Raw genomic sequence first — 19177 nt, forward strand, 5'->3', positions numbered from 1 at the left:
CCCGCTCCACCACAACCACCCACACATGCAGGGCCTTGGAGTAGGGGTATGTCACCAGGGTGCAGAGGAGGCTACCCCCCCCCCCCCCCCCCCCTCTGTCCCCTTCTGGCTGCCTCTGCCTCAATTTTATCCCACAACTTAGACATTCACATTACTCACACTCTCATTACACATACATATAGGATCTTGGGGGTGGGCACGATACACGGAGTCCAAAGTACCATCAGGGTGTACACCCCACCCCTGGCATCGTTGCCCACCTCTCAATTTTAAATACACGTAGACATTGAGGGCTAGCAGGAGGGACCATGCGCTTACCTGCTGCTCTCTGTTAGGTATCTCCATGCCCTCCTGGGTTTTAAATGCACCTTAGAACACACATGCATCAACATTACAATGAGCGGGTGGAGGGAGGTTCGGAGTCTTCTCTCACCCCCGTTCTCTGCGACCTGCTGGAGCAGGGGGGCTAGGACTAGGAGGAGGAGTTGGCCGTCCGACTGCGGTCTGGAGTGTGGAGCCTTCCTGCTGCTGCGGAGTCGGGGCGGTCTGCCTCCCCACACCGCAGGGAAAAGGGAAACACCACCTGGGTCTGGGTGCAGTTCCCCCCTCCAGGGGCGGGGGCACCTAGACCCGGTTTGTAGAGTACGCTTGGGGAGTGTGATCGTGTGTACAACGTCTCTTTATGTCTGTCTCCACGTTGGTTGAGTTTGGAGTAAGTGCATATGAGAGCATGAGGGTGGGAATGGATGTTTGTATCTGTGTGTGCCTGTATGTCTGTGTCTATATGTCAGGTTGGGTGTCAGGCGCCACCTCTCTGGGGACATCTCAGGCCCTCCAAGGTTTGGAGGCCTATCTCCCCCTACCACCACTTCCCCTGCCAGTGGCGGACCCCCTCAGACATCGGTGCGTTGGTGGTTCTTTGTGTCCGGGGATGGGCGTCCAGGTACACACCGGCTCACTCCTTGGCGGCCGCTTATCGGGGCCTGGAGCCTGGGGCTCGCTCGGGCCACTTCGGAGGTGGGGTGCCCCCGGCCTCTCGGCCTGGGGCTCGGTCACTCAGGCGCGGCTGGCTGCCGGCGGAGCTCACGGGCGCGTCACTGCAACTCCCCCTGGCTTCTGCTCCGCGGCTGCTGAGTGACCCCTCATCTGGGACTCTCCTCAGCTCTTTCTGGGACAGTGGCGCGGCTGCCCCTCTGTTGGTCTTCCTTGGTCTCTTGTGTTCTGGGGGCCTCTGGATGTCTGGAGTTTTGATCTCCTCCACACCTGCTTCACGCCCTGGAGGACGGGGCTGTGGCCCCCCCACACCCTCTAGCAGATTATTACATGAAGGAACCTTTTAAAAAAACAAAAAACAAGCGCGTCCATGCTCACAGGTGTACACACGGGTGATCACACCCACAAACTACACCCTTTTTGGCTCCTACCTCAAAGCACACTGTGTTCTGTTGATCTTATGTGCTGCACAATAATGTTTAACATTTAGTATTTACTGTCATATTCCCATATATCATTGTGATGTTGTTTATTCTATTACTCTTGTTCTCTTCTGCTTGCTTTCTTTTTTCTTTCTCAGCAGGTGATCCAGGTGATTGATATATGCATTTTTTTTCTCTGCCCGTTCTGTTGGTTTTTGTCTTTTGCCCTTCTCCCCCGTCCCTCTTCTCAGCTGTTTCTCTTTCCCTCTTTCTTTCTCCCCTTCTTTCCCCCAGTCAAGTCTGTCCCGTATTCAGTAAGTGAAAATAAAATAAACAATAAAAGGTGAATCAAATGGACCATTACGGCAAGGCTGGGATGGTCAGTTTGGTAAAGTAAATCCGTTGGGCATCTTTCTTTGCCTTTAGACAACAATTCTGATGGCAAAAGAGCCAAACGGGACAGGCCAAAAAAAAAAAAAAAAAAAAAAAGGTGTCGCGGATAAATACAACAAAATAAAACTAGTACCGGTACCGAAAAAAAGAAGATTTATTCATAACACACGTGAAAAGACCCAGGAAAACCGAGTTAACGATAAAAACGATAAAAACGATAACAAAATAACGCTGAAAACCGATAAAAACCCTGAACACCATACATTTCACACCTGAGCCTCAACTCTCGTGGCCCGGTACCAAACGACTCACGGACCGGTACCGGTCCGAGGCCCGGGGGTGTATGTAGCCATTTGTTTTTGTTTTTTTGCAGTTACCTTCAGTGTCTATCTTAGCCACTCATGGGTAAAGCATAACAGGACCTAAACGTGTTTGGATAAAGAGGGATTAAGTAGGTTACCCCTCCACTGTACTTCACATGAAAAAAAAAGTGTATACACTGTATAATCATCTGCCCAGGAGCAAAGCTAAAGGGTGGCAGATACCATCGATGACACTCTGGCAAACCCCTCTGGTCAGCTCACAAAACAAGCAGTAAAATCCTTCAGGGCTACATGCATATTCCAGGACCATATTCCATCCATCCATCCATCCAATTCAGGGTAGCAGGTAGACAGGCAGACAATCACCCATACCCAAATTTACACCTATGGCCAACTAAGAAACAACCTAATGTGCACGTCTTTGGACTGTGGGAGGGAGATGGAGTACCCAGAGAGAACCCACACAGGTACAGGGAGAACATGCAAAACGTTCATGCTGTGAGGTGACAGTTCCAATCAGTGCACCACCGTGCCACCTCTAGCAAAACATTTTATGCTATTTCTCTGTGATTACTGTTCCCACTTGGATGTATTCTAACAGCTTAAACGCCCCAGAATTACTCTTATGAGCTTTTTAAAAATAATAACCATAAAAAATCCAACTACAAACAACTTTTGAGGATGACATCCATCCTTTTTCTTAACCAGTTGTTCCAACTTATAGGTCCCTATAGAGTCATATAATTAGAGGTTACATAAAAATGCTTATGACATGCTTATTACATGCCAAGATTGAGTGAGTACAATGTGCCGTGCAGTTTCTGTGGTGGCTAAGTGAAAGTAACCATCACACCCCAATAAAGCTGCCTGTCTCTGCCAGCAGACCTATATTGAAATGTGCAGCAGAGACCATTACAACACGCTTAAGAACATTAGCAAGATGGAGAGCAGATATCAGTTAGTGCATAACCTCCAAACCTGGGCGTCTTTTCAAGTGCCGCTCAATAATTGCACACTCCGCCCACATGATCGAGTAGCTGAAATAATTCACAGTCATCCAATAAAGTCATTCGGATTCTTTAATGTTTTTTCTACAAAAATATTTTACATTAGAAAACACAGCTTGAAATATACACAGTCCACTTGGATTGAAGTACCCATGGAACATCTCCATTGAAATATATCTGTGTCTATATTTAAACTGTAGGTAAATATACCAGCAACAATAAACCTGGTTGCTGTTTTGTGAGGTTTTTCAATGATGTCACCAGGAGGAACTTGGGATTGAAACCGTGAGCTGTAATCTGATCAAAGCAAATATGGACTCACAATCTATCCATATTAATTACAAAAAATACAACAAAGCAGAGGCAAATGCTGCCTCTGATAATGGCAGGGAATGCTTCTGGTGAAAATAACGACTTTGTGTAGATATATGAACATCATTTCCTCAAAGAGTGTGGGAGTTTAGGTAAAGGATCAAAGCAAGGATAATGGCACTAAGCAACCATGAGAGAGACTTTCTGCCATGAATAACATTCGTTTGTCTGTTTTCCAAATCCCAGAGTGCCCTTTCCTGCATGTAGCTGTAGCAGGTGGTATTCACCTGCCTGCCTGCCTGTTTACAACCTCAAATGCCACTCATCTACCTGTTGCCATCCAGCGTGCCATTTATGCCTGGCTGTCAGGATCCCACAGGGGCCATTCATCTACAAACTATCTACACCACATCCACAGGGCACTTTTTTTTTTTTGCCAGGCTGCCTCGATATGTGCCGGGGTGTCAGTCAACTGTCTAACTACAGTATTTATATCCCAGGATGTCATTCTTTACCCTGGCTTGAGCCGTTCTGTGGGGTTTTTATATCAGGTTGCGTAAAAATACTATTTTTCTCCGGGATAGGTGAATCAGAACCCTAAACTTCGCCATCATGTTAACTGCAGTCAGGCTGAAACGAAAGATAAAAAAATAGATTTGACGGACAGGGTTTTGAAAGGCATATAGTAGCCTGGTAGGAAGTTTTACTTTCCAGGCACAATTTTTTTCTTTGGCAAATATGCTTCTTTACTCTCTTGCTGATAGTTAGATGAGAAGATAGGTGTTTAAATATTTATGGCTATGCTGGAAGGTAAAAAAAAAATGTCTTGAAGCAAGTAAATGACTTGTAAATGACAAAAACAATGCTAGTTCAATGAGCTTGAGGTCAGCTAGCTATTCCCCTCTTTTCCTGGTCTTTCTAAAGCAAATGTTCTCATCAAACTCTCAGCAAGGAAGCATATTTCTCAAAAATGTCTGTCATTACCAGATTCCATGGTGTCACTTATTAAAATGTTTCTATTTTTTTTTAACCACTTCACATCAAACAAATGCCATTCATTATTGCTGTAAACTTGGTGCACATGAAAAAAACAATCTCTACTCATTTAGTCTTCTCAGCGTTAAGCCTTTTTAGCCATTCAAAAACAACAAAAACAAACCTAAAACAAAAAAGATATAACAATTTGTCAAGTACGGCACTAACATTATCATTGTGGATGCATTGATACCTGTCAGGGGTACCTTAGTTTGATAGTATGATACTGGTATGTACATCCCAAACTGCAAGGCGCTTTAGATGACCATCAAATGGCATGTGAAATAAATAACAACAAAATAATGGTAAAAACATACCAATCAATACTTATATGAGCAGAAATTTCCAGTTTGTACTTTAGTGTGTGTCCACTGGCCCTTCACTAATAATTAAACTCTTGCACCCAGCTTGAGAACTGTGTCCCATGCTTTAGCATCATAGCAGTTCGGAGCAGAGGGCCAGTGACAGCGTCCAGAGTGGCGGCAGCAGCCAGACGGGAGACGGGGATGGGCGGACGCCTAAAGGCGATGCGGTGTCCGAGGTGCAGGAGCACACCTCGTATCCGTTCTCCGCGTGATCTGGGTGATTTTGCACGTTGACTCTCGTCTCTGTGCTTTTGGGCTGTGTGTCCGGAGAGTCCGACTGCATCTCTGTGCACAGCAGCCAGTCCTTTGCGATGAGGCGGGGGTATCCTGCCTCCACCTCCATGTCACTGCCTGGCACTCGCCAGTACTCCTTCCCTTTGAAGAAATAGGACGAGCCTTAAGAGAGAGTGGGAGGGAGGGAGGGAGGGAGGGGGAGGACACAGGGTTGATACTGTTATATTTTTGGATGTGAATAAACAGAACAAGATCACATGGAGCAGAGAAACAATATAATACTAAATCGCACGTAAGGTGGAAAGTTGGCTGCAGTAACTGTATTAAAAACACAGCAAGTGAATATATGAGCAGGATTATAGAAGTTTCCGTGTGATGTCACTGGTGAAATCCAAAATGACCCACAATGACTTGGAATTTACGAGGAGACCAACAGGAAAAAAAAAACCCCGTTTTTGTGTTAAAGCCTGCACAAAAGTAATGACTGGAAAATGTTAATCATCCCAAGAAGGAAATGTGCCTGTTAGTTCATACATAATGGGCTATTAGTTCCAGTGATCTGGTCAGGGACGCGGATGTTATGAAGGCTGAGGTTCTGCACTAAAAGCTGCAGGAATTAAAAACTGGGAAGGGAGCAAACTGACTGTTTATTAAGTGCTTGCTTATAATTTTCCAGAAAAGTTAAAAAAAGATGTTCAGAGTTTTAAAAATGTGCATTTGATCAAACGTAAAGATTAAAACCAGCCTTGACAGTTTGTCAGGAGTGAAGCGCTGCCTGTGTGCACTGCTGCAATACATAATGAGTTTTAAGTTTAATGTACAAAATCAAGCATATATCAAATGTATTCTGAGCTAATGATACAAACATAGAAACCAGAATAAACTTAGGGTGGCACGGAGGTGTAGTGGTTAGCAGGCAGTGACCTCAATGCAAGAACATTAAGTTTTGATTTTGAATGTGCCCGTTGGGGAGGCCAATCCATGAGTGATACTGTTGGTATGTTTTTACCGCTCTCCCAGTACATCATTGTTATGCTGAAAAATGAAACTGGTGCCAACCAGACACTTTCCAAATGGTGGAGTACTGAGAGTACTTTTCTACATTCACAATTCCATCAATTTGACAATATTTCCAACACCAGTGGCTGAAATTCAGCCCCAAACCATGCTCTCTTGACCTCCTTCGACAACTTTTTGAGTCAGAAAGTTGGATTCGTCACTCCATAAAACCTGTTTCATCTAATTTTCAATCCACTTCTTCTGTAATTTGGCACACCTCAATTTTTCTTTCTTAAGACGGGCTTCTTGACAGCCACCAGTCCATTGAAAAGTAAACTTTTGAAGAGGTTCTGGCACTCACATACATACTGATAAACCAAAAAATTTGAACATTTGAAAATTGGAATCATCAGTTGTCACTGATTTTCAGTCCAGATGTTGTGGACTCTGCTTCACTTCCTTAAGAAGGACTTTTGGACAGCCATCCTTTCACTGAGACCATTTCTGATGAGGCCTGAGTGAACAGTAGATGGATCAAATGTCTCATATATCTCTTCCTGTTTCTTAAGGACACGACTTTGACATACTGTTCACATGCTGTAGACGGTTTTGTTCAGGACCATTTATCAGGTCACACTGTACACCACTTTAACCCCACCTGATACACACAAAAGCACAGCTTTACAGAAACCCATACTATACTTTTTGACACACTTGAGACATTTTTCTCAACCCGTGGAGCTAACGTTATGCACCGTTTAACATCTTCCCCACTAGCTGCTTCTCGCTGATATCTGTGTCATGTTAGGTGACCAGAATTACATCAAATGTGATGCACTATGCAAAAAAGAAGCACGCATTGTAAGGTGTGATGTAAGGTAACGATCAGCACAATAATTTGATAAGTTTGCCTCCCTCAGACATGCTTCTACAGTTGCTTGGGAGCATAAAATCTGAATCTACTGAGATAGACAAGCGTATAACTGATGTGGCTCCTCGTTTGCTGCTTTTGTCCCCTTCAGCATTGTTCACATCAAGTCTTTTCTCTTTTCTTCTTAGCTCTTAAAAGTGAATTCTTCCATGGCTTGTGTCTCTCCTCAACTCTATTCTCACTGCTGCTCACCATGAGTTATCTTCCCATCTTCTTCGTTTCTCTCTCCTTATCCTATTGGAAACAGCCTAAAGGCAGATAAAAAGCTTTGATGTAGCTTAAGTTTCAATGCCCAAAGGTGTATATAGAGTATACGTGACTGTCTGTGTTCTTGTTTATATAAATGCACACATTCCTATGTGCCCTAACATGAAGCTTTGATTTGCTGGGGCCTTACCTTTTGTGTGATTTGCCTATTGCTATGCACAGCACAGAGCTTGGTGTAGGACCTCTGAAGCTGGTAACAACTCAGATGCAACACAGACCTCTAAACACCTGACAGGGAAAAGAGCTTCCACACATTCAGCTGGGAGTTGCTGCAGGGGAAATCAGTAATGTTGCTCACTCCTGCTGAGAGTGGCCTGAAAAACACAACCAAGTACCTCTGGCTAATTAGCTGTTTTTGTGCCAGTTTTAACTACAACAAGTGCTTAATCAAAGCCTAATATGGACAGCCAAATGGATGACACATTCTTCAGGGGGCTTTGCTTCACAAAGGCTTCCAAAACAATGCAACTAAAAGTAAACATTTTTTTTCTCTACCAGAAAATATTACTGTTTGCTTTTGACCTTTAATAACCATTTAGGAACTTCAAGCAACCCTTTTCCTGCATCTGAGGATCATCTGTAGCTCTGAAGCGTTTGCCTAGTCAAAGCAAATGTCAGGACCTTGTTAATATAATACTTTGGTGGTGTGATTCTGGAGAACTTTACCTAAAATATTATCTCTATGATCATGCATAGCTCTTTTAAGGTCCCAGCACAGGATTTTAGGTTAAGGTGTGGACTTTGGGCCATTGCAACACCTTGATTCTTTTCTTTACAGCTAAACTTGTTGTAGATTTGCTAATGTGCTTGGGCTCTTTGTCCTGCTGCTGGTGTTAGATGTTTGTGCTCTGACGCTCTGTTTAATTTTTGCCAAATGTGGTGCTTATGACCAAACATAAAAGAAACAAAGCAACCCTTCCAAACAAATCATGCTTCAGTCTTTTTCAAATTTTACTATCATGAACTTTAACATTTAACACGATTTGTGAGACCTGTAGAGGCTGAGATGTAGCTCTTGGATTTTTTCTGCAGTTTCTGACCTCGGAGTGAGTTTCCCGGGCATTTACTCCTGGGAATATTGGAAACTGTCTTGAATATATTCCACTTCTGAATAACGGACTTCAAGCTGTTTGGAAATGGCCCTATAACCATTGCAGATTGATGAGTAATAACAGTGTCTTCTCTGAGATCATTACTGATGTCTTTCCTCCTTGGCATTGTGTTAACAGCTGAATGCTCCAGACCAGCAAACTGCTAAAATGTCGGCTTTAATTGAGGTGCTCACACTCGCTGATGATCAATTAATCAAGTGCATCTGATTAGCAGCACCTGGCAGCTACTTACCCTTTTAATCCTATGGCAGTAGTAAGGGTGTACCTAGTGCCTGTAGACTTACATAGCATAGGCTTTGTTTCAGGTTATTATTATTTTTCCATTTAATTATCAAAGCATGGATGTGGTGTCAAAATCGGCTTATTGTTAATTGTCCAACTGACAGCTGCTTTTCTGATTTCATAGTCTTTTACTCATTAAGTCTAATATTATTGTCCACGCATGCTGTTCTGTGATTAAATTCTATCATAAAACGCTTTCTAATTGTGAAAGAAATTTTAAGAGTGGCAGACAAAAACTTTACAGTTTCAATGTGAAATCAAAAACTGCTACTTTTAGAATAAACTTGTCACACTATTCAGTCTACTAGTTAATTTATTCTGTGCATACTACAAACCCCAAAGCCAAAGAAAAGCGTGCATTTCTTTATACATACCCAACACTAAGCACCAGATTTTTGAAAATGAATTCTCTATTTATTAAGATTTTTTTTGTCAGTACAAACTAATAATGCCTCATCACAATGGGTAATGCCGCGCTAATGCCAACCATAATTCTGCTGGAAGAGCAGTGAGCTCGCACAAGCTTATATTTTCACGTGTGTGGTTCTTAAAGAAGGTACTCAACATTTTTACAGGAGGTAAAAGACCAGAATGTTTTACAGGCACAGATGCACACAGTCCATAAACATTACTGACATGGCACATTCAGGCGTGACATGCTCCAGAAATGATCACATTATCCCACCTCCTCGCGTAAAGCTCGCCACTTTCAGAGAAACTAACAGCAGGAGTGTGGGCTTGGGAGGGACACACACACACACACACACACACACACACACACACACACACACACACACACACACACACACACACACACACACACACACACACACACACACACACAGTATGTATTTGAGCTGTTTTATTTGGTTTAGCAGCCGTTCATTTAAATTTCTGTGTGTAAATATTAGATCAGGCTTTCTGCGATGATTTAAAATTTATAACGACCAAAAAAATGACAAAGCTAAAAAGACGCTCGACAGCTATCCTTGCAGACAGAGGGCATTAAAAATGAATATCTTAAATGCAAAGTAATCAAACGTTTTTCTTTTTATAAATGAGAGCAGAGACTCCCCATCATTTTGACGATGGTACTGACATTTCAGGAATACTCTGTGACTGATTCTTGTACCAGATTAACCAGCTTCTGGTTAAAACTCAAAGGCAGGCAACGCACGTGTCACAAAAACATCTGACACCTGATATTTATGTCTCTTTGTGTAATACACAGCGTAGTATGAAACACTTATTTCTCATAGTGTCTAGCAAATCCCAATAGTCGCTGAAGCTTGCACTTCTCTGCAAAAACAAGCACTTCTGACTTGGTTAAACATTAAGTGGAATGATGCTTTTTGGTAATATGCTGAGCTATGTCTGGGAAAAGGTCATCGGTAACTGTTGATGACTATTTCAAATAGCTGTCAAGTGACTCTGAAGGGTTAGTGGCTAACCATATGTCATAAACACTGGGAGCTAATTTGGGGCGGTTAGCAGAAAACAATACCTCTGTTGTCTATCCAGCATGGAAATAGAAAATGTCACAGACCATAATTGCATTTTGGAACTGGACTAATTATCTACAAACAGAAGGCAGTGCCCGTGCTGCTGCAATGAAACATTTGTCATGCTCAACAACTCGGTGACAACTGTTGAGCACTTACACTCTCCAAAGATTGGAGTACTGGCTGTGGCCAATGAGAAAGCCAGTAAGTAAAAAAGAAGTGCAGGCTGCTGTCTATGTGAGGACGGCACGCACACTCAGAACAGCGCTTAAGTGGTCACTCTCCTACAAACTCTTATGCTACATTCACACTAGTGAAAATAATAGCTGGAGACCAGGGTGTGACCAAAATCCCTGCGACTGTGTGCAATGACCTTGCAGTCTCGTCCCTTCAAAGACAAGGACCAGGTGTATGACCACTCAGACTCAGCTGCTGTCCTTCAAGCGACTTCGAGTGATGATATGACAATAAACTGTGTCCCTTAAACAGTCCGCAACGACCTTCCAATCTGTCCACATTCATAAATTAGATGGAAATAATTTCCAAACATTCACTAATTGAGAGTTAGTGCAGTCAGTCTGAGTCAGTCACCTGTGAGTCAAGAAACTCACAGGTGGTGTGTTCCCATCACAAGATGAACAGTAGTTAAGAGTATTTTATCGACTGTGAGTATGTGCATTCTGGCAAAATGATAAATCACACGAATTTACCAAATGCTAAAACTGCAATAATAAATTCCTATCATAAAGAAAATAATATAAATCTGAAAGAATTAATAACACAGATGTAAATAAGGGAAAGAAACTGAGCACTCTGTTTAAGTGATGAGTGGTTATTTATGATTCTTAAATGCCAAAGATGGCTGCTGCATGACACATAGTCATCTTCTAAATTACAGCTGAACTGGGAAACATAATCCAGCCAATCGTGTTGCTAATCACACACAAGTGTGGAATAAATCACTGCTGCGAAAATAGCAAAAAAAACAAAGCATCCTCTAGGATTTTTTTCCACCAGCATATGTTACAATCCAAAGTTCACTAAGCTAATTTTGTCTGTATGCAGTGACACAGCTAACAGATTTTACACAATTGCTTCTTAATTAAGACTTAAATAAAATGTGTAGGCATACACGAGATAAGTAAAATAAATTAAGATGTTCAAATCAAAAACTAACATCAAGTAAAAAACTAAACGTGCCGTAAAAAATGCAGGATGTTACTAGTCTGAGGAGATCAGTAGAGTGCCTATTTACATGATTCCCTTAGTGCACTTCTGTGTTTATGCTGTGTATACTGGTGTTTGCATGTGAGACAGAAAGAGACCTTGTTTCAGTGATAAGAGGGCTTACCAGGGCGGCCGATGGCTGTAGAATAATAACTGATGTTGAACCGAGAGCTGATGCAATGAGGGCAGTCTGTGAAATGCATGGCTGCCCAAACGAGGTAAAATCAACAGTGCTTCCCTTGCCTTCTTTCACACTCTACCTCCTTTCAAGTATTTTAAAGAAGACGAACAGAGTGACTGCTCCAAAGATAAACTCTACTTTCATCTTGGAGCAGCAGCAGCCAGAGCGGCATCAGAACACGGATCTGCAGAAGAGGATCGACAGCATGATGGTGATTTTGCTGCGGCTAATGCAGCACGAACATTCTCAGCTGGAGCTTCTTGATTAAACCGGAGATCCTGTCATCCCTTCTTAGCCTTTTTTCAGATGGTTTGTTCCCAGCGTATCTGACCATGTCCACCGAGCTCACAGTGGCAGCACTGATTACTTGAATCTTGTGGATTCATAACAGCCAACACAACTCTACGCTGTGTTTGCAGTGTAAAGGTCAAGGCTGTTTTCGGCAAGCCGGGATGCCTGCCTCGCGAGCCGTTTCTGGTAGCCTGGTTCAGTGTCTGTAATCTAAAAAGTTTGTTGTCTGGAAACTTCAGCAAGTAACATCCAAAAGGTCCGTAGGCAAGGTAAATATATGGGTTTACATTACATTTACTATAACCCCAGCTCACCTTTTATGGGGCTCTGGCTCCTTGTTGTGGTGTATCTGTAAGTCACATTTTCGTGTACAGTTTGTATGTGAATGTGAGATTTTGTGTAGATGAATGTGCGTGTCTGTTTACTTTAATCATTAAAAACAAAAGTCTGAACATGTGAGCATGGATTTATTTTTTGAAGGGCTGATCTGCTTTATAAAACATATCACTGTATGTATTTCTCCAAATCTCCCAAACTCCACGACTCCAGAACGATGCACAGAATAATGCAAATGTTCCCTGAGTTTCAGAGCCCCTCTGGAGCCTCTAAAAGCTCTTTAAGCCTCTCTTTTAAAAAACATCTGAAAAGTATTCACAGCACTTCACTTGTTCCACATTTTTCATGTTAAAGCAAAACGGATTTAATTTGTTTTTTCACCTCAAAATTCTGCACACAATACTCCATAGTGACAAAGTGAAAAAATGTTTGCTTGATATGTTAATAATAAAACTAAAAACCAAAGATTTAAAATAGAAAACAAAATGTATAGACAGATGTGTGCATTTCCAAATCTTCAGTCAAGTTGTCGAAACATCTGATCAGCAGAAACAAGCATGCACCTGAACTCAACTTTAAGTGTCATGGCAGGCAAAGAAATCGCTTAATACTTATATATATATATATATATTATTTTTAATAAATGTGCATGAATCTGAATTTTATTAGACCTTATTAAATTAAAGATAAATGAATTCATGTTTTTATACTTAGCAAACTGGACTTCTCTGAAAACTCTAATTAATTTAATTTATATGGCACCAAATTACAATAACAGTCACCTCAAGGTGCCACAATAAAAATGACCTACAATAAGAGGGGTAATCTGATTGTTGAGGAAACACAATCAGATTACATTAATAAGCAAGCTCTTGGCGACAGTGGGAAGGAAAAACTCCCTTTTAACAGGAAGAAACTTCAGGCTGAAGGCGGGGCGTCCATCTGCAGCGATGACTGGGGGATTTTCTATTCGAGAATACAAGTCAATAACTGTAATTTGACATCTTAATATAAAAAAGCTTTTTTTTTAAAGCTTTTTTATAAAACAATTTAGTCTTAAACCTTGTGCATACTGGTGGATTAACCACTACAGTAACAGTGAGATATATATGTATATATTTTGCTGTGTCATTCAGTGATTTGTTTTATTGAAGTACTGATTATACAGGCAGCAAGCCAACTTCTGTCAATTTGATGAAAAGTCATACAAATAAACATTGGTTTTTATGTCTACTCACCATCAGACCACCTCATGGCATCATCCAGGTGTGGAGGCAGCCCCTTCCATAGTGAGCTGTCTTTAGGGTAGCCCAGGTCCATACGTCGCAAGTGGTCATCGTAGCGCCAGTAGCGGTTGTCCTTAAAAAAGTAGGTTTTGTCGTTGTGCAGCCAAACAAAGACGGCGTCCACTCCTTCCAGTGGCAAGCCAAAGTCACTGATTGGACGAGGGTAACCCTCTTCTACATTATTGTCTTTAAAAACCCAGTATTTTAAACCTGAGTGATGAACATAGAGGTTAAAATCAAACCTTTTATATGATAGGATGTATCCACACAATTACAAACTAAACTAAATGAAACAAACAAGCAAAAAAACAACTTGTGAACACACAGACTGAGTAATCGAATAAAGTTACATAGATTTACCTTTGAAAAACACGATTTTGTGGTCCCCTGGTCTCTCGTACACAGCATCCACACTGTCCAGATTAGGAGGAAGGCCCCTCCAGAAACGATGAATCTGAGCAGGACGGAGAGATACTAGGTGCTTCTCTCGAGTTAGCCGCCAAAAATACTTCCCTATGATGGACAGAAATAGCAAGTAAAGATCAATAAGAACTTCTTAACAATACTCTGCAGGATTTATTTAGAAGGAAAGCCACAGAGTGTGCTGTATCTTCAGTAGTCACATCACAAAAGCTAGCTACTCCTTCAATTTGGCTAATTAACAAACTCAGCACTTTTTACCTTCTGTTGATTCTTCTGGAACTACTTTGATAAACCAGTTAGCAGCACTGGAAATTGAAACATTTGGCTTGAGTTTAGGAGGAAAACAATTTATTATCCAGTTGAGCGTAGCCAAAAAACATCATGTATGCTTATGAAAAATGAAAGAGAAAACAAAAATCAAAAATGCTGCTCCACTGATTTTTCAATATACCATACAGACTGGTTAATGCCCCAGAAACATCACTTTTTATGCTTAGTAGATTCAGTTCATCAACCAGTTTGGGCTTCATTTTCTTTGGACTGGAGAATTTGTGATAGTGTGTAAGCCTTTTATTCAACCTCATAGAAACACACATGACTTGGCTTCCTGTTGATTGCTGGCGCCACTGCTCGGCCCCACGCCCAGCCTCACTAACTTCACCATATGTTCTTAACTCATGTTTTTCGCCACATGTTCAATGTTGCACATTGAACTGCAACAACAATCAAAACCCAGTTCATCCAGGAAAACACTTTTTCTCCATATCTGACGTTGGACAATAAAGTACACTCTCCCTTTAGAAGAACGGCAAGGCATCCTTTGATCTTTAAGTGGAATCGCCGGTGGACCATTCACTAGTTCAATTTAGATTCATGGAGTTCAGTTAATGGCTTCAGACACTCAGGCAATGGCAGGGGAATTACTGTAAGAAAATGCAAGCGAGCGAGCGAATCAGTTTGAGACTCTAAGAAAGGACTCTCCAATCAAGATGTGCGGCTGCAAAACTACAAACAGACACAGTTTGATCTTGAAGAGACACCAAAGTGAACCCAAAGAGCCCTAAAATGACAGACCTACAAGATACTCTCAGAGAGAAAAATAAGGATGACAAAGAAACACAAAACAACCGCAAAGAAATGTAAAATAAATCCAGCAACAAAGCGACTCCTCGACTGTTGGAGTGCTCAAAATGAGAGTGTTAGATTTGTGTTCTCATGAGTAAATATATGAATTTATTTTATGTTGTGAAAGACGTTTTCTGATTGTCATTTTATTTTGAAAATGATTTTATTTTGGTGATTATAGATTACTTCACTTCCTGTTCCTGTTGTTCCGAAGCGCGAACTGCTGAAGTAATGTATGGTTTTCCCTCCTGTGTTGCTAACAATTAAAGAAACGGGGAAAGTAATCAACCACCAAGTGTGTGCATTATTAAGAGAACATGACCGAAGAAGAAGAAAACTCTTCGAGCTCAACAGAGACCTTTGGGGCTTCAGACTTGCCTTCATCTACTAGGCCATTTGTCATATACCATTTCCTTTATTTATTTTTTATTTAATTTGTTTGGTCAGTATGCAAATATGCATTCCTTATGCAGAGGACTCAGTTAACTTGCAGAAGACTTCTGCACAAGACCCTCACAAATGCAAACATAATGTCTTCTCGCAACTTCAACTTGATCTGAAAATATCTTCAAGGTTTTTGCTATGTACGAATTCTAAGAGGAAACCAGCAACAGCCCTTTGGGTACTGTTACAAACCAAGGAAAACTAAGAAAAGAGCATGTTTTAAAAGCTGCTCTGTGTCCATCTTTGATAAGTGTAACTTCAGATCTCCATATTTGGCCATTTTTAAGAATAATAACAAATTAGTTTTACTGTATTAAATTATTTAACCATTTGTTGGACTGGGAAGGTTGTATCCTGCAATCATAATTACACACACACTCTGACTTTCTCCTTTCAGATTTGAATACCTTTGAAAAAGAAGGCCTCCCCTCGTATTTGGGCCACGGCATCAAAGTGACTGGTGCATCTGTCTGGAGCATCCCGTGCCAGTCTGAGTGAAAAAATAAGAAGCAGAAAAAAAGAAATGAAGACAAAAGATGGAAAAGGTTGTAGTAAAGAAGTTACTACAATTACAATCATATTCGCTACTATGCCGCATACCCACTAGACATAAAACATAAAGGAACCCAAAACGATCCAACCGAGTTGCAGCTGTTTGCATATAGAAAAATGTCACGATCGTACTCATCTAATGAGAGATGTTCTGAATGTGTGCACAAATGTGCATGTTATGTGCTTTAATTAAATGGGCTGAATATGAGGTGAAATGCTGTCACACTGAAACGGTGCGGTCTTTCAGAACATTTATCCCACAAGCTAATAAGTGATTTAAAGCACTGACGTGGTCAGCCTGCCAATTATCAAGGCAATAGCACTACAGACCTGCCACTGTGAGTGGGAGGGCGAGAGCTCTCCTGTTATCAACAAAGATCTCTATTCAGAGCTCTTTTAATGAAACTCTGCTGCCTAGTGGTCAGCATTTGTGACCCTTGGCAAGCATGATATAGCTTTTCCACGCATCATGATAACATGGAGTGGGTGAAAAGTGAGTGATGAGGACAGTGAAAGGCCAATATTACTGATGGAAAATGGGCTTCTATTCTTCCTTGGTTTTAAAATGCTTTTAAATTGTGTGTATGCATGGAGGTCAGGAAGCAGCGGGTAGCAGGCGGCTTTCAATATAGCATGAAACATAAAATCTAGCTAAAAGGGCTAACAATTAAAACATTTATTCTTTATTATGGACTATAGCATTAGTTTAAATGGTTAAATAATGTGCAATTTATTATGCAATAAGAATAATATGCAATATAATGACCACATCTGGAACATGATATGTTGTGCTGTTGAAAGCACTAAATTGGCAGGGCTGTGAGAAACAGCTTTTGGAGGTAGCAAGCGGCTGTTTTTACTTAGTTTTGCTTTTCTGGGTGAATCTATTGGGGACGTTTATTACACTTTCCACTCCAACATCTTTAGTGCAGTGAACAGAAAGACCCAAGGGGGCTTGTAAAAAGAATAAACCACAATTTTGTGTTTGTGTGTGTGTTTGAGAAGGCCAGAAAAGCAGAAAGAGAGAAGATGAAAGGTTGAAGTGTATCATTTATGTGTTAGGCTACCAGAATCATTAAATTATTTGCACTGTGCTGAAAGCACACCAGGTGTCCTACTTACAGGAGTGTGGATCTGTTTTCGGGGAGGTCCAGTAGAACAGGAGGTTCAGCTGTCTGGGAGGGGTTTCCTGGTCGATTTGTATGGGAAACTGAGTCTCTGACACCTGAGAGGGATACGTGTGATTTCATTTGAAGAGGAAAAACAAAACGTGGCAAAAAATTACACTGTTTTATTCCTTCATGTAGGAAAAAAAAAGATTACTTATATTGTCACATAAAAATCATCAATTTCCAGAAAGAATTGAACATTTTGCACATTTTTAAAAATTGCTTGCTCAGTTGTTCATCGTTTGTACGTGTTTCTTTTATTACAACCAAAAATAGCAGTCTTGTCTTAGTGTCTGTCTATCTTTAATTTAGTTCAATTCATTCTCCTCCATTCTGTCCCGTCCTTTAACATTCTTTCCTGCACTTCATTCTCAGCTCATGATCATTAGTCTCCCCTCAGCTCACTGATACTCTGTATATCAGGGAATGGTGTGATAAGGTCATATGCCATAAAGAGGTCCAATTAACTCCAGCCACGTTTTCATTAATCAATAACAGTACTCTACACAACTTGTCAATCCTTTTCTGTTTCAGTCACACGCACACACACACACCGATATGCAGAGGGAATGGAAACCTCATACCGTAGAGCTGCCAGACTCTGACTTTGTCTTCATAGGGTAGATCATATTTCAGCGGGTCTCCCACGGGACCCTGGTAGTATGGTCTCATGATAGACTCTATGGCTGATGTGTGCACCAGGCCGATGGCATGACCGAACTCATGGACTGCAACTGCAAACAGATCCATCCCATGAGATTCTAAGGCAGACACAGAAAGAGGGGAACACTCATTAGCCTTACATGCATATCTGACCTTTTTTGGTCTCATACCTGCTCAAAGTGGACAAGACTGTGTGAGACTATTAAAAACCTGCATTAGTAATGATGCACATTAGAGGTCGGTACAGGAATAAAACATAAAGACGCACTTCTGGAAACTATTCTTAATTTATTTAAGAGAGAACTGACTTCAATCAAAGAAGTAGCTGCACACAAGTATTACTGCTGCTCTTCACCACGGTAGAAAGATTAAGCCACAAGCATGACAAGAAAAGTTACCTAAGAAACACCTTCTCGTTCCTTTCTTTAAACATTTCAAAACTAACCTGCGCTCTTTTTAGGGCAGTAAGAGAAAACAGCGGTGTTATCAATGTGAAACTGTGACATAGCAGAAAACTACTATATTCTTCTCTGCAGTTTAACCATAGCTTGCCTGTATCACCTCCAGCTTTGATTGAGATCACCTAGCTGCTTACAGATTTTTGTAAAACCCATATAGCCACTGTTTGCGTGTTTATCCCTTTTATGAGTGAACTCTATAGGTTGCAAGTTAAGAAGCGTGACAGACAGCTCCTGTGGCTGTGAGTGCTGTTAGGAATGTGGTGCAGTGAGATAACTATGGTAATACTGCCTGAGCCCCTGGGCTGCCAATCAAATCCTAAGTGTGGAAAGACACCCAAAGAGGCTGCAGGCTATTAAAACACATTTCCCTGGATGTTGAGCTAAGAGGAAACGGCAACGCTTCCAAAAACTCCTTGTTTGGCTCTGCTAAGCAAGACAAAACCTGGTTTTTGAGATTTAGATTCGCAAAAATGTGAGTGCGGGCGAGTCGAGCCAAGCTAGCTTAGAGTTCCTCGGTGACTAGGATCAAATCAGCATTCTGTTAACCTTATGTTGGCCTCGACTTGGGAACGTCTTAGCGCTGTGCTCTGTCAAAAGACAAAGGACAATTGGAGAAGTGCACTTGTGCTTGCTGCACCTGGGATTTCCAGAAGCCAAATGCCAACTCTAATCTACATGAGCACAAGGTGGAGAGAGGGAGTGTGGATAAATGAAAGGATCGAGGGAGAAAACAGGGATTCAGAACAAAGTAGGCACCATGTCATCGCATTTACAACCCATCTGAGGTTGACAGACAAAAAAAATGCTCGTGCCTGCGGACAAAGAGAGATTTACGTGGATGA

At 41.4% G+C, this 19177-nt stretch overlaps 1 protein-coding gene across 1 annotated transcript in view; it reads right to left on the reverse strand.

Annotated features, from left to right (window-relative positions):
• Positions 1-3206: 3206 nt before the first annotated feature.
• mmp17a (matrix metallopeptidase 17a) overlaps positions 3207-19177 on the reverse strand; it is a 112496-nt gene continuing 96525 nt past the window's right edge. Inside the window, exons 5-10 of the mRNA XM_080862091.1 lie at positions 17796-17972; positions 17165-17267; positions 15898-15980; positions 13859-14011; positions 13451-13708; positions 3207-5246 (exon numbers count right to left, since the gene is read on the reverse strand). Of these exons, the coding sequence (XP_080718217.1) occupies positions 4921-5246; positions 13451-13708; positions 13859-14011; positions 15898-15980; positions 17165-17267; positions 17796-17972 (1100 nt within the window). The 3' untranslated portion in view covers positions 3207-4920. The remainder of the gene's footprint in view (positions 5247-13450; positions 13709-13858; positions 14012-15897; positions 15981-17164; positions 17268-17795; positions 17973-19177) is intronic.

Source organism: Rhamphochromis sp. 'chilingali', assembly GCF_963969265.1.
Source record: "Rhamphochromis sp. 'chilingali' genome assembly, chromosome: 2".
In the NCBI taxonomy this organism is placed as follows: Eukaryota; Metazoa; Chordata; class Actinopteri; order Cichliformes; family Cichlidae; genus Rhamphochromis; species Rhamphochromis sp. 'chilingali'.